This window comes from Semicossyphus pulcher, unplaced genomic scaffold, assembly GCF_022749685.1.
Source record: "Semicossyphus pulcher isolate SPU_LCO1_2020_fin unplaced genomic scaffold, fSemPul1.0.p SCAF_14, whole genome shotgun sequence".
Lineage (NCBI taxonomy): Eukaryota > Metazoa > Chordata > Actinopteri > Labriformes > Labridae > Semicossyphus > Semicossyphus pulcher.
The window spans coordinates 24,128,273-24,152,386 of NW_027211648.1; the positions used below are offsets into that span (position 1 = coordinate 24,128,273).

Genomic DNA, 24,114 nt, shown 5'->3' on the forward strand with positions numbered 1-24,114 from the left:
ACACTGGTGATTGAGCCTATGGCCTACTGATGAAAGCCCTTGCATTTGCAGATTATAATTTTATTACAGACTGGGTGTCTGTGGCGACATTCGCGGAAAAAATCACAAGCAGCGCCCAGTTAGTGACGTGTTTTCCGTCACCCAGCAGTGGTTGGTCTGCCAGAGAGGGTAGGCGGAGCTAAGCTTCTGCTTTTCCGGTCTGCAAGCGTTGCGAGTAAACAGTAATCTACTATGGCTGAACAAACAAAGAAAAGATCGATGAGTACAGATACAACTTCAAGAAGAAGTGAAAATCCAAAGAAAAAGAAACAAATTCAACGGTCAGATGAAGTCAAAAAAAAGGAAAGCAACCGTCAGCGAGGAAAATCAAGAGTTACAACCGTGACTAAGGGAGCCAGCCGTAGAAGTGTGGTTAAATTGAGACGTTTGTGCCCACATTCCTTTTTATCGCCACTAGGTGCCGCCACATAGAACAAAACTGAGAACTTCGAGATTATGTCTTTAAGTTTAAGAAACCTCTCCTCTAACTTATACAACCATGTATAGTAGTATAGAAGTAGTAGATTGCTTAATATTGAACGCTGCTAAAAGGTGCTTGAGGCAAAAAGTTGCACCTTATTGTGTGTTAATATGTCACCTGTGAGAAAGAGTTGCATTTAAGCTGTTTACTGTGTTTTCCAGACGCTATATAAGACCCAGGTTCGTGAGCTGAAGGAGGAGTGTGAGGAGAGGAACAAGCTCTACAAAGATGTGCAGCAATCTCTGCAAGAGCTGCAGGAGGAGAGGTGGTTTGATTAAATTTCATAATTTGATATAATACTTTCTTTTTAATCCACTTTTAAGTAAAATAAGCCATAATTGAAGGTGTGTATTTGCATCGCTACCATAGTTATTGGTTACCCCAAATGTCAAATCTGTGAGTTGTAGTTCAACAATTTAAATATTGATCAAGCTCTGCTTTAAAAGTCAATAAAAATTCAATAGCTGTTTTTTCAGAAGACTAATTTACATCTCTGAACGACTCATTCTCATATTCTGGGTTTTTGATTAATGGTTGTTCAAACTTTTAACTGTTTCTTAATGTTCTTTCAGGGATTCGTTGGCAGCTCAGCTGGAGATCACGCTGACAAAGGCTGACTCGGAGCAGCTGGCGCGCTCCATTGCTGAGGAGCAGTACTCAGACCTGGAGAAGGAGAAGATAATGAAGGAGCTGGAACTGAAGGAGATGATGGCCCGCCATCGCCAGGAGCTTACCGAGAAGGACATCACAATCAGTTCTGTGAGTCGCATCAGCTGTTGCACGTTGATAGTTTTCATAATTTGCCTGTTGCTTAAAGAGGGGGTATTATGCTGTTTCACATTTTAAGACATTTACTGTATATAATGTTACAGTGTTGGATGCAGATCTGTACGTGAAAGTATGTTGGAGATTAGGCTTCTCAGCTCAGTCTGCAGGCTGCTGTGAACGCCAGGTTTCACACAGGTTTTTCTACACGCTAGATTTTGTGATGTCACAAAGTGGAGCCTCAGCAGGCTTCAGAGAGTTGGCCAATCACAAGAAAGTGAGCTTGTAGGGGTGGGGTTTCTTAGAGGGACAGAGCTGACTGAGTGTTTCAGGCAGAGGCTGTATGAGGGCCTGCACAGAGCACCAGTGTGAGAAAAATTAGGATTTTTAATATCTGTAAATTATTCTAGGCTACTCCACAGGTATAAAAAATATGTGAAATATGAAGCTCGAAATGATCATAATACCCCACCTTTAAATATGTTATAATATGCAGATTGTTTGAAAGGTATTTAGGTAGTTTTAACTACTTTTTTGGATGTGTTTGTAAGAGAAACAGCTGTTGGTCGGACAGCTGGCAGACAGCTTATAGAGTGCTCATAGTTACCCACAGCATAGTGAATGTGAAGTATTTCCTGTCCCATGCAGCTGGAGGAAGCCAACAGGACCCTGACCAGTGATGTAGCTAACTTAGCCAATGAGAAGGAGGAGCTGAACAACAAACTGAAGGAAGCAATTGAAGGTAAACAAACTGTTAAAAATCATGAAGCTTCATAGGCAAAATATTTCAAAGGTTAACATTTATAATTTTGTGTCTCTTTTGTGTTTAAGAATCAGAAAAGTCGAAGGATGTGGAGCAGCGGATCAGCCAAATGAAGCAGATGTTTGAGAAGCAGCTGCAGTCAGAGAGGACGCTGAAAACTCAGGTAAGTCTTTTTAAACTTAACCGGGAGCTGATCCTACCACGCATGTGCTTCTTTTTTGGTCACATATATTCTCCTAAACAGCAACTTGAGAGGTTTAGTTTTTAAAAGTAAAATCAAAAGCCTCTGGAGCTGGATTCTGTGTTCATTAGATCCTGAGGCTCTCTCATAAACCTGACAACTCAGAAAACAAGCTAAAGCATGAACCCATGTCTGTCTACAGGCCGTCAATAAGCTCGCAGAGATCATGAATAGGAAGGAGGTCCGTGGTGGAGGCAGTCGCCGTGGTAATGACACAGATATGCGGCGAAAGGAGAAGGAGAACAGGAAGCTGCAGTTGGAGCTGAGATCAGAGAAGGAAAAACTCAACAGCTCCATCATCAAATACCAGAGAGAGATCAACGAGATGCAGGCGGTGAGTAGAGCAGCTGTATTCCGAGTGCTCTATTGTCTGATGTCATGTATAATAATTTCCCATGGACCTTGTTTCTTCGATTGATTCTTTTGGTTGTAGCAACTGTCGGATGAGAGTCAGATGCGTATTGAGCTGCAGATGGCTCTGGACAGTAAGGACAGCGACATCGAGCAGCTGAGGAACCACCTGCAGACGCTCAGCGTTCAATCAATGGACTCTGCCAGCGGCGGCAGCGGGCCCGAGTTTGATGCTGATGATGCATACACCGGTAAGAGCTCAACCACTCGGTGAAGCTGATGTATATGAACCTCATATTCTTTATCATTATAGTTTTGAACAACGTTAAATAGTCTTGCTTTACTAAAATATGTTACAGTGCTTACAGTGATTAGGTATTGGTAAATAACTGTAAAGAGGTGAGTTAGATGAGGATCTGGGGTCTGAAGGATATAAAGCAAACTTATTCTCCTCCTCCTACTTCTGTACTTTATCTTCTTCTGTCTCTTCTTCCTCCTCCTCACTCTCCTCCTCCTCCTTTCAGAAAATCTGCCCTCATATGCATGAAAATAAACTATTATAAGATTCTTTAAGCTGGCAGGAATTGTGCATCACTCTGTTCCTCAAAAACTGTAAAACTAACACACATACTAATTAGTTATTAATACACATGTATTCATAATATACATACATATACATTGCGACACTGCATCCTCAGACAGATTTTTGATCCATAGCACTGTCGTGGTCATTTCTGTATAACAAAGACACAAACAACAGAAGATAATTAATTTCTGTAATTCCCAACACTAATATTTGGTCACAGTAATGTTAATTCAACATGAACATTTTTTATAACATCAGACATGTCTCATTCATAACCTCTGCAGCATCTGACCTATAAGTTGTGCTCTTAAAGCCAACCAGGCTGTCACGTTAACAAAGAATCATTCGACACTCGGTTTGCTTAGGATACTATTCCATTACACCCACACTGTTTAAGACTTATTGCACCAGCTACTGCAAATGTATCTCTTATGTTTATGAACATAAATTATAGATGCATAGATTTGATGTTTTGACAATGTTTTGAATTGAATCAGTATGTGAACTATTCCCGTCAATGGAAGAAGAGCAACATCAGTTTGTCACTAATGGAGCAATGAATCTTTGTAAAAAGTAATTTCAATGTTTTCTAGATGAACAACACAAATTCTCTGAAATGTCTCTTGATTAGTCGATATTTGACAGCAGTTGATGATTTCCTCAGTGTGTAAAGCCGCCTCTGGTTTTCCTATTTCTCAGATTAGCTCTTAGCACTATCAATCTTTTTTCCTCTCCTGTCTTGTGCGTCCTTCTCAAAATGCAAGGCCACGATTCAGTGATGCACAGCAGCTACAACTTTTACTATGTCACTGCTGCTGCTGCTGCTGCTGGTGTATACCAAATGAAGTAATTTAGGGAGATTTTACCAGTGCAGATATTCTTCATAATATGCGGTTTCATTCAATATGTACAAATCTGAAAGAGAATTAGATTAGACCTTATATCAGAACTGGTGTTTGAATTACACAGTTAGTAACAATACGCAGCTGATGGATGTGGATGGATATATCGGCTTCACTCCTGTGACCTGAAAATACAGCAACATTTTATTTGGGAAGACAAAAGATAAAGGAACCCGGATCATAGTTGGTTTAAAGATGTGATTTATGTTAACACTGACAGAATATCATAAAGCTTACATTCTGTAACTCCCACGCAGAAACAAGGCTGGAGGGCTGGCTGTCTCTCCCTGTCAGAAACAACACCAAGAAGTTTGGATGGGAGAAAAAGGTATGCAGAAAAAGCTGTTGTGATCATGTTAAACAGTCTTTCCTTGTGTATCATAACCTGGCCATGTCTGTTCTGCTGCTGTAGTATGTTGTAGTGAGCAGCAAGAAGATTCTCTTCTACAACAGCGAGCAGGACAAAGAGCAGTCCATTCCCTACATGGTGCTAGATATAGAGTAAGTTTCCAACTCTGCAAAGATTCATGTCAGTTAAGACTGTTTGTGATCATTACTTCCTCTAGGCATTTTCTGTTGAGATGTAGATGACTTTTTGTGACAAGAGGTTAATTTCTGCACACAGCAAACTTTTCCATGTGAGGCCTGTCACTCAAACAGATGTGTACCGTGCTGACGCCAAAGAAATTCCCAGGATATTCCAGGTCTGTCACCTAACTGTCTAAAATTTGTAAATGAGAATATAATATTTATTTGTTGTGTGTCAAAAGCACACATTTAGACTAATTGGCTCCTTATTCCCGATATCAATTTTCCAGATTCTTTATGCCAACGAAGGCGAGAGCAAAAAGGAGCCAGAGTTTCCTGAGGCGTCTGGTGAGAAGTCCAGCTACATCTGCCACAAAGGCCATGAGTTCATCCCCACCCTCTACCATTTCCCCACCAACTGTGAGGCGTGCACCAAGCCTCTGTGGAACATGTTCAAGCCCCCGCCGGCTCTGGAGTGCCGGCGCTGCCACATCAAGTGCCACAAAGACCACATGGACAAGAAGGAGGAGATCATTGCTCCGTGCAAAGGTAAGATTGTCACGTGTGCATCTATGTAAGGTCTAATCTCTGAACTAACAGAGCCATTGGGGTAGCTTAAAGGGGAACAACAGTTTTTAAAACCTGGGTTCTATTTAAACATATTTTGGGGTCTAAATGGGTACACAAAGTTTTGTAATCGCTCCAATAGAGAGTTAAAGCCATCAGCTAAGAGACGGGCAGTAATGGTGGCAATATTATAATTCAGGGCCAATGCGCCCCGTTCAGATTACCTTCTTTTTTGCCACTGGCAGGCTCAGATTGTCATTATAACTGTCATCATTACACACTTTTTGTTAAGATAAGATCCTTTTTTAACCAGAAAATGCTGCCAGCAAAATCACTCTCATCAAAGCCACCAGACTCTATAAACAAAAACAGTAATTTTACCTTGAAGATTAGGGAGTTGCTGATCTCTGCCTTCCTCAGATTTGTTTGTGTTTTGTGTTGTGTTCGATCTGAGCTAACTTATTAAAACAGGTGTTCTGCAAAATAAAATGTGTACCTTTTGTCATTGGATTCTGGTGGCTTTGAAGAGACTGCTGCAAAAGCTGTTTCTGGGCCTCTGTTTAGCTCATTCATTAGAGCACAATGAGCTAAACAGTGCAACCATATACAGAAGTAAAGTCCTTGCACCATCTCCCTGGGTTGGACTCCGACCCTCAGCCCTTCGGTGCATGTGATCCTCACTCTCTCTTCCTCACATTTCCTGTCTTTCTTCAGCTGTTGTCAATGAAGTCCAAAGGCCAAAAATTGGCCATGGTTGCCCTGAAAGTTCACGTTGCAGCCATTACTTTCTGTTTCACAGCTAACATGGCAAAACCTTTTGTACCTTTTATTCAAAATATGTAATAAAAATGTACCTAGGTTTAATAATAGTGGAATTCCCCTTTAATTGTAGCACAGAGGTGTGGGAAAAAAATGTTACTACTGCAATTGTTGCTAATAAAGACAACTGAAAAATTCTCTTCTCTTCCACCACCAGTGAATTATGATGTGTCTACGGCCAAGAACCTGCTGCTGCTCGCCATATCCCAGGAGGAGCAGCAGAAGTGGGTGAGCCGACTGGTCAAGAAGATCCCAAAGAAGCCTCCACCACCAGAGCACTTTTCACGCTCCTCGCCACGCGCCTCCATGAAAGTGCAGCCCAGTCAGTCCATGAGGAGGCCCAGTCGACAGCTCCCCACCAGCAAGAGCAGGTAGCAGAGCGACGAGAAATTATGTCCTAACAGTATGAACAAGAAACCTATTTTACTTACATTTGTTATCACTGTGCTACAGGAATGTACTATTGTTTGTATTACTTTTGTTTATATTTCCTATTTAAGTCTAGATGAAGTTTCAGTGGGTTTCCAAACCTAAAATACTTGAATTTTTTGTATCTTTAGGCCTAAAAATTGTCAAATTTAAAATAGCTTATTAGCTTCAGGCTAACACTGCTGCTATCGCTCTGATCTAAGTGCATTCAAAGTTATCAGATCTTTTACATAAGCAATGTTGATATTTCTTTACTCCGCCTTCTGTAAAGGCATATGGTGTTAAACCCCCTACAAACATTGTGTTTATGCAGTGGAGCTGTTCTCATAGAGGAGAATAATACCTTTGCTGATATCTAAAATTCCCTGCAGCTTCAGTGAGAAGTGTTTTTGAAGTGTGAGACAGGGAGCAGCTGTGGAGCTGTTTCCTCTGAATACATGATCAGCCTGCAGAAGATGAGAGCCCCTCTTGTGGTCTAGCTCTCCTTACATAACACCTCAATTACTTAATCATGAGAACAACAACCAATCCTATACTTGACAAGAACAGAGTTTATTTATGGATACCAGCTTGTATGTAGTGTTGTGCCCGGCCATCAAAACTAATCTCCCCTTTCAGATTGGAGGACTTCGGTCTTCAGGACTGGCACTGGGCGTTGGATGATATCGATGATGATTGTTCCTCTATTCATTTCTGATGAGCCCATATGGTAACACTGAGTGCAGTGTGTGCAGTGCAGTGCTGTGATTTCAGTGGCGGTGGAACAGTGTTTCCACGAGGCATCAGTTCACACAGCTACAGTCCCAATTTGCTTTTATTTTAAAAGGGAAGGAAACTCTTGGGATCAAAACTGAGAAGTGTTTTAAACCTTCTGCTACTTTAAAACATGTAAACCTGAACTTAAATGTTTCCAAAGCTGCAGAGATAAAGGTGCTCTTCTCTAGTCACGTCACCCTGTTAAAGTCCTAAAACATGTCTGACCCATCTTGACCTCCTGTCCTCTGACCTCAGCCCTCGCAGGTCAAACGGCTTCAAAATGAGGCGAGAAGAATCCCACAGTGGACAGTGGTACAAATGAGGAGTCCTCCCATCGTGTTCCTCCTTTGCTCAGACGTTTCCCTGCAAATGACTCAATTCCTGAACGTGTGTTTGATTCTTTACAACCAAAATGTGTCTTTTTGCACAAAATGTTTCGACACAGTCCTGGTTGTCTGTTTGTGGTGCTGGTGATGGTCACATATGTTGGTCCCTGTGCATGTGCGTAGTGAGGGAAACATTTGGTGGCTCACCTGGAGGCTTGGGTCATCTTCACACTGGGTGTTTTGAAGTGAAAGTAGATGCATTATGTCCTGGGTTAGAATAGAAGCATATTCACTTTAATGTTTTTTTTTATACATATATATATTATCATTTATTTCAGGAAGATTATTTCACCTGTACTCTTTTGCAATGGAAAATATCTCCTGTGATTTTGGAAAGTTGCAGTATACAAAGATATGTTTGCAGTAATTCAGTAACAGTGTCTCCATTGTGAAGTTTGTCCACTAGAGAGCAGACAAGTTTATTCTTTAACTGTAAAAAGTCTCTCTCAGTTTATAGCTTGGCCACAATTCTTTTGACAAATAAATGAAAGATATATTGAAGAAATAAAGAGATACCTTAGATCAGTCGTTCTCAACTGGTCTAGCCTCAGGACCCACCACCACCCCCTTAATGACCAATCACCACCAACATTTTTCAACCACTCAAATTTATTGAATGAAAAACGGTGCAGTTTGGACCTGAGACGGAACAAAACATCACAGTATGTCTTTATCACATAACACACCAGTATAATGGTCAACCAAAATGACCAGCAGGTGGCAGTGCATGAGAGGAAAATATTCCCTCTACATTCATTCAATTCACAGCCTATTTTCAACAGAAATAAACTAAAAAAGTGCAACGTCAGTCCAACTACTGTCAGCTCATCACGTTTCAAGAATGTAAATGTAACTGTAGCTGAGATTACCCATTCACACACTACACTACTCCTGCACACACGCCATCGGAAACCCATGTCCTTCACAATAAAAGCGCAGCATCGAATTTTTGCACACGCCCGTGTCCCACTGAAAACAGCTCTGTGACCCACTTATGGGTCCGGATCCACCAGTTGAGAACCATGGCCTTAATATAATAATAGCCAATATATTCCCCTTTTTTTGTCTTCAGAATCATCTTGGCCTCAAATATTAAGGATCATTAAGATGGCATTTAACATCCTAATAAGTTGCACTTTCTAGTTTTAAGTTAAAGGGGGTAGACCAAACTTTGATTAAAGCGAGAAACTAAACAGATCTCAAATACAATTTTGCAAACTCCACACATAGGATTTATTTTTTTATCTATGAAAAATAATACTCACTAGTATTGCAGCAACAAAGCTCTCAAGACTTTACCATGACATTTTATAGACAGGTATGTGCATAGAAGCGTTGAAAGCCAAAGTAATTCATGAGCTTTTCTTGGTTAAGGAATATAGGCCGAAACATTGTGAAATGAGTGAGTAAAAGTATTTTTGCAGGATACTTCAGTAGAGGATTTAGTTAAATCCCATTTTATTTTCCTGGACAAAGCACGGGTATTTGCTGACACTGATCTTTTATTTGTTTCTGTCTCCTCCTCCAGTTAACCTTGCTTGGGAGTGATGCATCTTGAAGGTTTTTTTGGGGGGGCTGTTTCCTCCTGACTCAAAGACTATACAAAGCTCTGTTTGCAGATCAGCACACTGAACTCCACATCGCTTCTCCACAACCCCACCATTTTGTGCTGCAGCCTGTGAGAGTTACAAAGTCTTTTCCCTTTTGTTGAACACCCCAGCTATCACCTACAATCTCTTCACCCAGCTGGATGACTTGTGAGCATATTAGTCGAAGTCTTCACTCGGGCCCTTGACTACAACAATTATGTGTCTCTGGGGAGCTGGAGTAGCTCGTTCGGCTCCCACGGAACATAAGAGGAGAGCTCTTATGAGCCCGACCAGGGCTGGCAAGAAGGGGATACACTTACCTCAACACTTCTCACCAGGACTCACTGTCTGACTGAAGGACCCAACAGGAACACTCTCCCTCACACCCTTTGGGGATTCTCGTGGCCAAATAAAGAAGACATTGTTGTGTTTAATGATTGTGACCAGTATGAAGGGTTTTATGGTGGAACACTACACTCAGAAGATAGTATATTCTTTACTCTGTTGGCTGAATGCAGCAGAGGTTGCTGAACTTGATCCCAGATACAATATCTGTACTTATTCAGACTCTTTAACATATTGATTGTAGCTTCTTGCTTCGAACAATTCTGCTTTCAGCTGCGCGTTCACACGGGTCACTGAAACCTGAATAAGGCACTGAAGCAAACGAGCTGCGACTTCCAGGAAAGTCAGCAAGGCGGGGAAGAGTGTCAAGTCCTTCCAGGATTTGAGCAAATAAAGCCTCCAGTGCCTCTTATTCAGATTTCTGACTCAGGCACGCTCTGAATCACCAGTTTGTCGTCGTATGCAGATAGTAATGGTTTTTAAAGTGAACAGAATCCTGCTCTGAATGGCATTAGATCACATGAGATCCTCCCAATCCCATAATCTTTCAACCTGCACTGTCAGATACGAGGGTTAATGTTTACTGAATTCATGGGGTGCACCGTTAATGCTTCTCTGATCCGAGCTTGGCTCCTTGTGTTTGTTTGAATGTACATCTGGGCTTTACCAGAGACGACACACAGGCATTGTATTATTTCTATCCAAATATACTTGACTGAAGCCCCCTTTCATCACCAACTACTCTGAGTGAACGTGCATGTGTTTGCCTTTTCAGGCCTCACACTTCAGTGCTGTCACCCACCAGCTTCCACTTAATAGAAATGTTGTATTTGAGTCTGTCCTGACTCTGAAAAAAGGGGAATTAACCAACAAGAAGCAGAATCAATGAAGGTATGCAATCATAGCCCATGAGTCAAAATACTGAGCAGCACTATTTCATTGAACGTTTTTATAAAAGTGTTTGTCCTGATATTTTTGTATTAAAGTAACCAGACTGAGTTTGGGCACATCTTGTGTGTATGTGGTTTAAATAGCAGGAGGAGAGTAAGTGCGCGCGTCTGTGTGTTTGTGTGTGTGCGCGTGTGTGTGTGTGTGTACTGAGTGCTCTTCTTTAACCAAGATGCATGTTTTATACATATAGATATACACAGTATATATTTTACATGCCATACAGTGCACATTATATTATTTATACAGCCTTGTCCACTTTGTATTTAAGGGCTCTACATCCAGATTGCATGTTTGCTACCAAACAGCTCTATAATAATAACTACTTCAACAATAAAGACATGGATGTGCCTTCTGGTTCTGGATTATTTCTCTCTCATTAAAGAAATATTTTGGAAGCTTTTATTCTGTTAATAACTTGGTGATTTTTTTTAAATGAAACTGCAACCGTGTATGAAGGTAGAATTTTTGCTTATTCGTCTTTCTTGGTCCTGCTGCTGTTTCTCTGGTAGTAGAGCACCGTGAGCAGCACCCACATGTTGAGCAAGGTCATGGCGATGAACCGCACCAACACTGAGACAAAAAGAGAGATTATATTAATTCAAAGGTTGATACTAATTCACATGACCTCAACAAGAATGTTGACACAATAGCATGAAGTTAGTTTTTAACATCACAAACTTATGACTTGAGGATGTGCACGTTGTGCAACAGTTTACTTCTCTACATAAAATGAGAAACATATCGTAATATAATAATATAATATAATATAATATCTGCTTCACACAGAACAAGCAAAGAAAGCACCTATTTCGGACCTGTGTACACATTTTAACCTCCTCCTATGACAAAAGCACCGGCCAGATATACAAAGAACAACTAAAAAGAATTGCAAAAAGACAATAAATTAACTCAGAACAACTTCAAAGAGTTTAAAACGACTACAAATACAAGCAGGACAGCTAAAGACATGACCGTAAACAAACACAAAACAACTACAGAGAGATTATAAAAACAACTGTAATATAAACAGAACACCTACAAAGGTTTCCAAACGCCCCAAAATATCTGCGCAACAACAACAAAATTGCAAATCAGCCATAAAACATCATCTCTTCAGCCTGGGAGTCTTGCCCTGATGTAGAAGGTGTTGGCTGCATTTTTACATGTCAGTACTTGGGCCTGTCGTCTCATAATCCAGCCATTCATTATCGGAAAAATAGAAACTCTTTAGCAAAACTAAGAAACTATCACAGCAGCTTTTACAGCATGTTTACTGCATTTTCTAGGCTGAAGCATATAAAAGCTACAAACATCATCCTGAATTAAGTTTCCAAGTTGTCACTGTGGTGGTGTAAATCTGCGCTGAAACAAAGACGAAGCCGAGTTAATGTCATCCTCATTATTCAACTGAGCATCTAATATTTAATCAATGAAGCATGAAATTGCTCATTTATTTAATTAGGAGCAGAGTAAATATTATGATACATATACATGAACTGTAAACAAGTATAAAAATACTGAGAAGAGTAAAGGTGCAAGACACACACATAAGACAGTATGTGATACGTACCAATACATGTGTATGTAGCCATACCCCAGGAGAGGGCGCTAACCTGTCCAGCATCCTTCGACCTCCACGGGCATTTCTAGCTGGGCAAATTTACTGGCTGCACTGATGAATGTGCACAGGCTCTGAGAGGAGAGAGGTCAATGGATGAAGATTTAGTCTCCAGTGTTTCTGCATGTTCTTTTAAAATCATTAACTACAGTTCAGTTTAATTCAGAAGCATGAAACGTTTCAAACACTCTCTGTAGCCTGCAGTTAGTTGCAGGGTCACAGCGTACACTTATTTATATGCAAACAATACTTTAAGAAGGATTCATCTCATTAACCAACAGGAGGAGGCATTTATAAGGTCTGGGTGTCAGGAGGTGCAGCGAGGTGTGTATCACTTTCTGTTCAAGTCTCCACCTCATAACATCTGACTGACGACATGCAATCTCTTTGCTCACTGACTTGTGATTGACATTACACTGATTTATTACCATGGCCAAATCTATGATCCACTTGTCCACTGTGAGGAGCCTCCAACCTCCGACAAACCTGAGTACATTCTGTTAGGGTAATAAAACGGGACTGTAAAAAGCCAATGGGCTTTTCTTCAGCACAGAATGAACACTTCCACAGGGGTTATTTTTAAGTAATGAAAGGATACAGCAAGATGTAGACGAGGCTCTGCCGCAGGCTGCCGTTGTAGTGAAGAATCAGGAGCAGAAGAATGACATCTGATGACACAATTGGCACATCTATAAATGTTTTACTTGTAATTAACTACTCCCAAATGGCTGCTGGCTCTGGTTAAAACAGCTCATATACATAAGATTGTACCTGTAACCAGTTATTTGTCATGAGCCAGCCATGGCACCACTGCTATGCCGACGTCGTCCAGATTTACATCTCCACCACATTCATCATCACTGTCCTCCAGAACCTCCACTGGCTCCCTGTTCCACAACGCATCCAGTTTAAAGTCCACCCACAAAGCCCTGCATAACCAGGCCCCTCCATAACCCACAGACCTGCTCCATCGCCGCACTCCCTCCCGCAGCCTCCGCTCCTCTGATGCAAACCTCCTCTCTCTGCCACTCCAAGCACTGAACCTGGGGTGACAGAGCATTCTCCATAGCTGCCCCCTCCCTCTGGAACTCTCTACCCTAACACATTCGAGACTCTACCGACCTGACTTCCTTCAAATCTCTGATCAAGATGCTGATGCAGATTTTTTCATTGTTTTAATCTTTATTGTGTTTCATCTTTATTGTGTCTCTTATTGTGTTTCTTCTGTTCTTACTTTGTTTCTTTGGTCGTTTTTAATAATGTAAAGCGACTTTGAGTACCATAAAAAGTGCTATATAAATAAATGTATTAAATTCAGAGGGAGCAGGAGTCTCTTTGTCAGCAAGTAACACTTTTTATTCAGTCAGGTGTGTGACTGATCATCAATGAGGTCGGGTTTGATCAGCGTGACGTTGTTTCTATTTTCCCTGAAACTGTTAACCTAATGAATAATTATCATAGTTCACGAACATAACAGTATTTGGGCTTATTAAATAATTAATTCAGATCAGATTATAAGTTATCAAAAATGTAAATAATGAACAAATAATATAAAGGCATAGTGCTGGTAAGAAATGTGCGTATGGCTCTCAGCAGCAGGAACACAGAGTGCAGCCTGTTCTTCATGTGCAGGTGTTTGTTAAACATGTAACAGGACACAGAGAGAAAACACTGTTACTGTGTGTTTTATTAGAATGAATACAGAGTACATCTCAGCAGAAAAAATCAGCTGTTAAAGACGACTGACAACTGATCCAGCGGTAATCAGCTGACGCTGTCATCACAAATAGACGTTGCTGCACGTCAAGCTTCAGGGGAAAGGACGTCCCATGTCTCTCAAAAGATATTCCCTCGTTTCCTCTCTCCTCTCTTGGTTTCCTTGTGTCTCTCCATGCCTCTCTGGTGGGAGGGACTAAGATGCAAGTGAAAGACGCAAGTGAAGGAAGCATGGATGCAATTTAAGAGACTTTAGAAGCAGACATTGACTTCTTTTAAATCACTTTTACAGACTTGCTTTGATGTGATGTCACCTTTTTAAATGCATTTAAAAAATGCTTTCAATCCATTTATCTTTTCCTATTCTTGCTGTCCTTTACTGCTCTAATTTTATTTATTTATCTTATTTATTTACACTTATTCTTGTTGACATTTTGTGTTTGCATTGAGTTCTTGCCTTTTCTTGAATTGTCTAGACTACGCTCTGTTTGGCCTCATTGTTGTATGTCCTGTAATCTTCCTGAGTTCCTGCCTTTGCTTTGTCAGTCAAAGTACTTTGTAAACTTTTGTTTTTAAAGATGCTATATAACTAAAGCTATTTTTATCATTATTATTATCTATGACACATCATGTTTACTGTATGCATATTTATAGTGTATATCACTGTAGCTCCACTTAAGTTGATATAATACCATATTTACAAAGTAAGGTAACCAGGGAGGCAAACGTCTTTCAGTCAGCAGGCTCCTTCTTGTCATTGGAACATAAGGCAGGAGGTTTGGGGGGTGTTGAGGTTCTCCAGGCGGGCTTTCAGGGTATCATATTGTTGCTGCCACTGCTCAGCTGTCAGAGTAGATGGACTGGTCTCTAGGAACTTGTAGGCATCCTTGTTTTTCAGTGCGAACATGTCGTTGACTTTGATGCAGCCAACTCTAAAGCTACTCCAAGCCTGCAGATCAATCCAGAAAGAACAAGAATCAGTCAGTGTTTGAAATGTCATGAACAATTTAATTCTAAATATACTTAATCGTGAATTATCAACACTAAACAATAACACGTAAGGATGGTTTGCCCTATGACTCCCATGAACTGAAGTTTTACATCATAGTCGTCTCTCAAGCCAACTCAGCTAGTACCAAAGACATTTCTAGAACATTATACAAATGTTGCTCAAGTCATGTAGTTTTGATACCGTTTATATGTAGGGTTCCAGAAGCATTTTCAAACTATCTGTTAGGAGGCAACGTTGTTCACTTTTTAAAAGCTTTTATCAAACAATACAAAACGTATTGTTTTAATGGCCCAGAAATATTCTTTGCCTGCTGGGAAATAATCATCCGGCTATCAGCTGAAAGAAACCATATATTTTACTTTAATACCTCTGTGGCTAATTCAATGGATTTCAAGAACTCGTCCTTGAAGTCATTGAGGAAATGGACCATTTCTTCCCCAGCGAAAGTCTTCTGCTGCAGGTCATTCACCAGCTTATCAATCTTCTCCCAGAAGCTCTTGAGCTGCATGAGAATATCCTGGATCCTGCTGAGGTTTTGCTGGACCTCAGGAAGGTGGACCGGGTCAGGAACAACGCCTACAAAGGAATGAAAAGGAAAGTTGCCTTAGTTGGGCTCACCAGACAAAAAATGTGCACAAGTTACTGCTGAATGTGTAATGTAAAAAGCATTTCTGTAGTGGACTGGCTAGACATAGAAGCTAGGCAACATTAGCCACCTTGGCCTGTCAAGTCATGCACAATACTAATGTCACACAAAGCTCAAAAACTGAAATGATCCACTGGAAATTGTGGCTTTCCACATTAACACATTCTAGATATGATAGATTAATTTAGCCCTTTTTAAATATAACTGTCAGCTTTATTAATACTAATAATAATACATTTATTTACATAGCACCTTTAAAAACAAGAGTTTACAAAGTGCTTTGACAACCAAGCAAAGCAAGGCAGAAAACCAGCAAATCACAAAAACAAGCAAAGCACAAGCCGTAATAAAAGTAATAAAAAAAATAAAAATAAAATAACTGTAAGAAATAAAAGAAAGGAAATAATGCAATAAAAATAAATAAAAGTGGTAAAAGCAATAAAAGCAATAAAAAGAAATAAAATCCATGAAGCAACAAAATGAGATCAAAGCAATTAAAAGATGGAAAAGCGAGAATAAAGTGGAATACAATTTTTAAAAGATGAATAAAAGACTCTGAAAAATTTCAAGCACACATTGGGTTAAAAACACGGCAGCGTACAGATGCGTTGTTAGTAAAAAGTGGCAGGGATAAAACCATTCTGAATAAAACAGCTTTGTGATCAGACACACAGATATCCTTAGTCTTAAAGTAATCAGGGCTAGGCTAAGACCACTATATAAAACTAGATCTAGAGTAGATGATTAAAACAGGATCCTAAAACTAAGATGTCAAACTATTCGGGCATCCTATCAGGGTGCATTTAAAATCTTTTCTGTGAATGACGGTAACCCACCCCTCCTCCCTTTAAATCTGGCAACAGCAACTAGCTCCCACAGGAAAAAGCACAAGCATTGACTCTTACCAAGTTCAAACGATCCCTTTGTGACCTCAAACTGCCAATGCATCCGATTAGTTTGAGCCTGGCCCATGTCACTACACAGTACAGATCTCCTCCCTCGCAAGTCGTTTAACTTTTCCCGGGCCATCTCCAGGCGACGGCTGTCATCATCACTGTTGATGGACTTCTGGACTGCATCGATTATCAAGCCAAGGAAAGGGACCACAGCAGCTAAGATACCAAACTTCCTGTTTCTGCTCGCGATGTCACAAATGATGTTTTGAAGCTCCTGAGTAGCAGCTTCAATGGCCGCTTCATTCCGAGCCAACTCTGACTCCTTTTGCTTCACAATGCTGTCGTAATATGCCACTTTTTCCTGCAGAGCCTTTAACTCATTGGTCAGTTTTTTATTCTTAGCACCAGTTTGGTCTTTGGTTGCGAATACGTTACTGGTGGTACTGGCAACACCCCGGGTGAGTTTCCCATACCTGTGTTGTGGAAAACAGGTCAGGTTGTGAAATTGAGTCCATAGCATTGGAATAATTTCATTCATGTTGCACAGTTTTAGCGAAACATAAAATGTTCGGAAGCCTTGTTTTGGGACAATTTTGTGATGTTGATGAAAAAAGTTAGCTGTGCTTATAGGTTACAGCATGTACGTCAGAATCACTACTACAGTTCCCCCTGTGTGGTCATATGCTGACATGACCCAATGTAATCGTATGGCACTGTCAATGGCTTTGTGAAGTTATAATGGTGGTATCCCTGAAGGACAGCATGATCATTTCCTCCCTAATCATGATCATTTGTAACCCTTGTTTTATTTGGGCAAAGTGCAAAGGAGAAGAGTTCGGGTGAAGAAAAGGGCCAAGCGTCGCCTCGGTGGAGAGAATAGAGGACAGTCTGGATTCCCCTTCTGTTTTAGACAGGGATTAGCTAGATACATTGGAGTCCTTTCAAATAAAATATCTTCTGTGTATATTTATTATTCGGATGCGTTGGTCAGAGGACCAGTGTCCAGTTTTTCCTCATCTGCTGGGTCATGTTTGCTAAAAGCCAAGTAGCTGTGAACCGTTGCCTAACGTTTTGCGGTCCATAGGAAAAGTTTCCATCCTTCCAATTACTGATCATCATTCATTGTAAGGACCCGGACTAATTGTTGTATCTTAGGGGATCCCCACTTTTGTTTTGATGTGTATGTTATAGTTTTGAGAGCATTCAATAATATTCCATAATCTGTAGTGTTCCTGGTTTAAAACCAAAGTTAAAGTTGAGGTGCACATCTATTATTTCTATAGGTATTAGCCTAATATGGAAGTGTAACCGGCATGTTCGTTCTAACATTATTGATTCATAATTCCAATAAATGGTTAAGTGATCACTCTGTATATTCTTTACAACTGGAGTTATTTACTGTCTAAGTAGCAATTGTAGGATCCGTGTTTTAAGATACGTTTTTAATTTTTCTGCATTAATATGTCTGCAAGTATGTGTGCAGCCTAGGCAGGTGGTGGGGGCGCCTATGACGCATCATGGAGGAAGACGAGTCACAGCACATACTTTCACTGACCGCAGGCTCAGCAGATATTTTATACTCTGCAATGAACATCAAGCAACTTTGAACATCAATCAACTCTCACTGGACTTATTTTTATGTTCAAAATCCTTGAATTTGTATTTCTATAGTGCTTTTCCAGTACCAGTATTGCTCAAAACACTTTACAATGGAATGACTGCAAACAGTTTTCAGCATGGGTGGCCCAGGGGGAATTAAATCTCCAACGCTGGCAATGTTAGTGCCATGGTCAAAATGCCAAGCACTCTACCCACTGAGATACACAGGACTATAGAGTATATCCTTAAATGGAGTATATCAGAAGACTAATTCAGGGTCGCATCATCTCAACATACTTCTTCCAACCAAGCAAGGACGTATGGTTAACAACCATGCCATCTATTTGATCCTTCTATGAGAAGTTGTTGAAATGATACCATCTTGGGATAACTAATGCTAAGTTTAATAAAACTTTAGGGTGCATTGTGGGAGGTGTAGTCCAGCCAACTGTGACACTTAGGAACATTCATGACAATAACCTCTGCATGTTGCAAGATAATGCCTGAATATTTTCGTACCATTACTATAATGAGTTTAAGTTTAAGTCGTTACTACTTCTTGTTACCCTACTCTTTCAGCACCATACTGTATGTTAAAGTGCTCCCAATATTTTGACTATGTACGCTTATATCTTTCAATGCAGTTTAAGACGTTAGAAGACCTTTGATCATTTCCAGACTGGCTTAGAATCAGTATATTTTTCTTACTCATCCACCATGGCTTGCACTTTATGGATGATGTCTTGAATCCATTGCTTGGCTTTCCCAAGGTAACTGATGGCAACTGTGGCATGTCCAACCTCCACAGCTTTCTTGAGCATAGGGAACAGGATGTTCACCATGTTTTCACTGGTGCCGATGCACTAATGGAAGAAATGAAAAGAGCAGTTGAGGTTTTTAAATAATCTTAAATCAAACATGAGATGAGTCCTTTTAGTCCAACTGGACAGTCCTCGCCTCTTTGTTTTGTTTTTTAGATATCTGTGGCAGAATTTGTTTAGCATTTGTCGCAGCACATTGGGATTTTCACATAATTGGGATATGAGCTCCCATAGTAAACTGGCCATGGCATTCACAATCACCAACTCAAACATGAAGTACTCAAGCGTCCCAAATAATATGGTAGAATTAATATGCATGGACACGCACTCAATGTCATCCAAAGTCACCCAAGCAGCCATTGTGCACAATTTGATTCAATTACCTGCAACAGCAGTGCCTCTGAGGTGTTGAAAGACATCCGAACTTCCATGGCGTTGGATCGGATGAGCTTCTCCAGATCAGTGAACCTGCCCAGGCAGAGGTAGGAGATTTCAAAGAGAAGGGCGGTCTTCTCTGCAGCCGGCACAAGCTCCTGGAGGAACTGGGGCCCTCTCAACGCATTGGTCTGGCCACAGCTTACCACTGCAGTTGAAATGAAATTGAAATGAATTATGAATGGCTGCATTTCAATAGCGCTTTTCTAGTACTACTTAAAGCTCTTTACAATGGATTGATTGCATATATTTGGCCCAAGCTCAATGCCCCAAAACCTATTGAGTAAAACAGGACCACACTTTTTAACTTTCCTTTGGTGAAAGACAGGAATTAACAACAAACAAACTGCATGTCCTAATGAATAACAGCTACTGCGACCCATGTCTCTAATGGTACCGAGGCATAACTGTAATTTTGTTGACTTATACTAACTAAACAAATGCTGTTGTTGGGTGGGTGACCACCTCAGTCTTCAGCTAGACAGATGTCGTTTCAACCACCCCCTATTCATCGATTTCAATGAAAATTTGTGTCCAGTCTTCAATGAACTCTTTAAACATTGTGTCCAGCTTTTATGATGATTGGATCAACAATTCTAGAGTTATGGCCATATTCAATGCTTAAAAGCCGAACCTCTATTTAAATTCAATGGTCAATATCATCAACACAGCCTAAGATATCAGCAAGCTGTATGGGACTTTAAATAAGCTAGGTCCAGTAATGCACTATATTTAAAACAAATATAACATACAATGTAGGAGGTGGTTTCCACAATGTGTTTTTCCAAAAAATACTTCATAGGTCCTAATGGCAAATTTTTCATCATCATTATACAAGACGTCATTAAATCAAATCAAATCAAATTTTATTTGTATAGCGCCAAATCATAACCAGGGTTATCTCGAGACACTTTACAGAAAGAGCAGGTCTAGACCGACTCTTTGTTAAGTCATTTAAAGAGAGGCCCAACATGAATCCACCATGAGTAGCACTTAGCAATTCGTCACATTGGCAAGGAAAAACTTCCTTTTAACAGGCAGAAACCTCGAGCAGAACCAGACTCATGTTGAACAGCCATCTGCCTCGACTGGATGGGCCGAAAATGGGATAGAAGGAGATGCAGGATAGAGACAGGCAAAGAGAGCAACAACAACATATGTTCTTGTTACAACAACAACATATGTTACATGAACAACAGACACATACTTATGGTTACAATGCCAATAATAGTGGTAGATTAGGGTGAAGATTGGCTAAATAAATAAATAAATAAATTAGCGAGAGAAGCAGAGTAATGATAAAGGCTGAGGTAATTGTAATTGTAACAAAATTCAACAGGTCTACTATTAGCATTAGCAGCAACAATAATGATACTATGGGGAAGGCTGATGTTAGTAGTTGTTGCAGTCGAGCAGGTCCACAGCAGCAGGTGGTCTGCAGCAACGATCCTCAGGAACCTTCAAGACAAGGGAGCACAAGAACTCCCGGGAAGATATGTGGTTAGTAATGTTAATGGGACCAGAAGATACAGAGTTAATGAGCTGCATTAATATGACAGAGAGAGAGAGAGAGAGAGAGAGAGAGAGAAGCTTGGTGTGTCAGATCCCCCGGCAGTCTAAACCTATAGCAGCGTAACTATGGGCTAGTCCAAGCCTGAGCCAGCCCTAGCTATAAGCTTTGTCAAAGAGGAAAGTTTTAAGTCTACTCTTAAAAGAAGAGAGGGTGTCTGCCTCCCGGACCTTGACTGGTAGATTGTTCCAGAGGAGGGGGGCCTGGTAATTGAAGGCTCTACCTCCAACACTACTCTTACAGACTTTAGGTACCACAAGCAGGCCTGCATCCTGGGAGCGCAATGTTCTAGAGGGGTAATATGGCACTACGAGCTCTTTAAGATATGATGGTGCCTGACCATTAAGAGCTTTGTAAGTAAGAAGAAGGATTTTAAATTCTATTCTAGATTTTACAGGAAGCCAGTGCAGAGAGGCTAATACAGGAGAGATGTGATCTCTCTTCCTAGTTCTTGTCAGCACACGTGCTGCAGCATTTTGTACCAGCTGCAGAGTTTTTAGTGACTTATTAGGGCAGCCTGATAGTAACGAGTTACAATAATCCAACCTGGAAGTAACGAATGCATGGACTAGTTTTTCTGCATCGTTTTGAGACCAGATGTGTCTGATTTTTGCTATGTTGCGAAGATGAAAGAAGGCTGTCCTTGATATTTGTTTTATGTGGGAGATGAAGGACATATCCTGATCAAATAGAACTCCCAGATTCCTAACAGTAGTGCTGGATGCCAGGCTGATACCATCTAGGGCAGCTATATCATTAGAGAAAGAATCTCTAAGGTGTTTTGGGCCGAGCACAATAACTTCAGTTTTGTCTGAATTAAGTAGCAGAAAGTTTCTAGTCATCCAGATCTTTATGTCCTTAAGGCATGCTTCTAGTTTAGATAGCTGATTGGTTTCGTCTGGCTTCATAGATAAGTATAATTGAGTATCATCTGCATAACAATGAAAATTAATGGAGTGTTTCCTCATGATATTACCAAGAGGAAGCATATATAAGGTGAAAAGAATCGGTCAGAGCACAGAACCTTGTGGAACTCCATGACTAACTTTGGTTTGCATAGAGGACACATCATGAACATTAACAAACTGAGATCGATCTGATAGATAAGATTTAAACCAACTTAGTGCAGATCCTGTAATGCCAATTAAATGTTCTAATCTCTGTAACAGGATGTGATGGTCTATCGTGTCGAAAGTGGCACTAAGATCCAACAGGACGAGTACAGAGAGAAGTCCTCTGTCTGAAGCAGTAAGTAGATCATTTGAAACTCGCACAAGTGCTGTCTCAGTGCTATGGTGGACTCTAAATCCTGACTGAAAGTCCTCAAATAAACTGTTGTCATGAAGAAAGTCACATAATTGATTAGCGACTGCTTTCTCAAGGATCTTTGAGATAAAAGGAAGGTTAGATATAGGTCTATAGTTAGCTAAGGTGCCTAAATCAAGGGTAGGCTTTTTAAGAAGTGGCTTAATTACAGCTAGTTTAAAAGACTGGGGTACATAGCCCGTCAATAAAGACATATTGATCATATCTACAGGGTTCGTACACTTTTTTAATGGTCAAATTCAAGTACTTTTCAAGGACTTTCAAGGTCAATTTTCAAACTTTTCAAGTACTGTAAGCAGTTGTAAATTGCATAATGTAAACATTTCCAAAACCTACTCCCAGGTATCAGTAAGATGTTGAAAATATTGTGTGTATGTGTAACCACACATTAAGACATACAGTAAGAGAGGCATGAAGATTTGCATTGGGTGGGCCAAATTATATCAGCTGTAGTCATATCATTTTAAGACCTTAACAGGGCACATCAGCCTAATGCTTTTCTGAAGAGATTTTTTTTTTTTTTTTCATATCTTTTCTTCTGTTAAAATTGATATTGTTATTGTTATTGCTATTAATAAGCCTTCAATGATTAGACACAAGCAGCGGCTGCACTGCTGTCACTCGCGGGGTGTTTGTAGCTCGGGGCCGGTCACCGCATGAGCGCGGTCGGTCTGTGACGGGTCTCGATGAGAAACACCGTGTCGTGCCTGCGTATCCAGCGGGAGCCTCCCACTCCGCGGTCGCCGGCTCAGGCACGACGCGGTATTTTTAGACGAGACTTGTCACCTACCGCGGTCATGCGATAACCGGCCCCGAGCTACAAACACCCCGCGGGTGACAGCGGTACGGCTGCTGGGTATCATCACACCGCCTACAGGTTATATGGCACAGTGCTTCTACATCACACATGCCTAGCATGTAGCATAAACAGGCGGTTAGCATAAACAAATAATAGGCTAATTAACATGTAGGGCTAACGTGGTAGCTGGTACACCTGTGTAACTTACCTTTCATATGACTGGAGAGTGCCGACTCTCCCATAGCGAAAAGTCTGATCTCTTTTTTGCAGACTTTGCAGCAGGCTACGTGTGGGTTTGCTCCATGTGTTATCCATAGTTGTATATTTATCGTGTTCCAGCCAACGTTCATTGAATCGACAGCCTCCCGGCATGTTGGTCTACGCACTGTCCTCTTGGGGGCGACGTCACGTCACACATTACAACAAATCAGCTTGTCACACACGCAAGCCCATCAGAGAGAGCGGTTATGTTTTATTTTTATTTTTTTAACATTTGACTATTTTATTTCTCTCCATTTAATCGATCGGTTGAGTCAGATTGCTGTTAATTGTGAATATGTTTACAATTTCAAGCATTTACAAGCACTTAGACCCAAAATTCAAGCATTTTTCAAACCTTGAAAACACAACATTAAAATTCAAGCACTTTCAAGGATTTCAAGCACTCGTACGAACCCTGTATCTAGTAAAGAAGTGCTAATTGAGGGAAAGACTTCCTTAAGCAGTTTGGTTGGAATCGGGTCTAAAAGACAGGTTGATGGTTTAGACAAAGATATCATAGAATTTAGCTCAGGAAGGTCAATTGGAGAAAAACAGTCAAGGTAAACATCAGGTTTTTGAGCAGTTTCCAAAGATACATCTGCACCAGTTAATGGCAGGAGGTTACAAATTTTGTCTCTAATCTTTAGGATTTTGTCATTAAAGAAGCTCATGAAATCGTCACTGCTGAGGCCTATAGGAATACTTGGCTCAGTGGAGCTGTGACTGTCTGTCAGCCTGGCTACAGTGCTGAAAAGGTACCTGGGATTGTTTTTAATTTCTCCTATGAGGGAGGAGTAGTAGACACCTTGAGCATGCCGTAGGGCCTTCCTGTATTTATTAAGACTATTTTGCCAGAGTAAACGAGACTCTTCTGTTTTGGTGGATCGCCACATTCTTTCAAATTTACGCGACAATTG

At 40.6% G+C, this 24,114-nt stretch overlaps 3 protein-coding genes across 4 annotated transcripts in view; 1 reads left to right on the forward strand and 2 right to left on the reverse strand.

The window, feature by feature from the left end:
* The window catches only part of rock2a (rho-associated, coiled-coil containing protein kinase 2a), a 48,434-nt gene extending 37,571 nt beyond the window's left edge, over positions 1 to 10,863 (forward strand). The window contains exons 21-32 of one of the 2 annotated variants that reach the window (XM_069661326.1): positions 682 to 785; positions 1,093 to 1,279; positions 1,934 to 2,027; positions 2,117 to 2,211; positions 2,432 to 2,623; positions 2,723 to 2,891; positions 4,386 to 4,456; positions 4,541 to 4,629; positions 4,754 to 4,832; positions 4,947 to 5,205; positions 6,200 to 6,413; positions 9,142 to 10,863. In XM_069661326.1, coding sequence (XP_069517427.1) covers positions 682 to 785; positions 1,093 to 1,279; positions 1,934 to 2,027; positions 2,117 to 2,211; positions 2,432 to 2,623; positions 2,723 to 2,891; positions 4,386 to 4,456; positions 4,541 to 4,629; positions 4,754 to 4,832; positions 4,947 to 5,205; positions 6,200 to 6,413; positions 9,142 to 9,145 — 1,557 coding nt within the window. In that variant the 3' untranslated portion in view covers positions 9,146 to 10,863. Of the gene's footprint in view, positions 1 to 681; positions 786 to 1,092; positions 1,280 to 1,933; positions 2,028 to 2,116; positions 2,212 to 2,431; positions 2,624 to 2,722; positions 2,892 to 4,385; positions 4,457 to 4,540; positions 4,630 to 4,753; positions 4,833 to 4,946; positions 5,206 to 6,199; positions 6,414 to 7,482; positions 7,687 to 9,141 lie in introns of those variants that run through there. The other variant, XM_069661327.1, reaches the window with a different exon arrangement.
* A 104-nt stretch (positions 10,864 to 10,967) lies between these two features.
* slc66a3 (solute carrier family 66 member 3) lies at positions 10,968 to 13,176 on the reverse strand. Its single transcript, XM_069661110.1, is given in 7 exon segments — positions 10,968 to 11,068; positions 11,810 to 11,860; positions 12,069 to 12,141; positions 12,143 to 12,190; positions 12,545 to 12,602; positions 12,715 to 12,830; positions 12,925 to 13,176. Coding segments are annotated over 7 exon segments (699 nt in total).
* Positions 13,177 to 13,794: 618 nt separating this feature from the next.
* LOC138590752 (uncharacterized) lies at positions 13,795 to 23,178 on the reverse strand. Its single transcript, XM_069661111.1, has 7 exons — positions 23,145 to 23,178; positions 22,928 to 23,008; positions 19,190 to 19,389; positions 18,694 to 18,848; positions 16,396 to 16,859; positions 15,212 to 15,420; positions 13,795 to 14,781 (listed from the first exon to the last, which is right to left on the reverse strand). Exons 1-7 carry the CDS (start codon positions 23,176 to 23,178, stop codon positions 14,587 to 14,589), a joined length of 1,338 nt encoding a protein of 445 aa, XP_069517212.1. The 3' UTR covers positions 13,795 to 14,586.
* Positions 23,179 to 24,114: the final 936 nt, after the last annotated feature.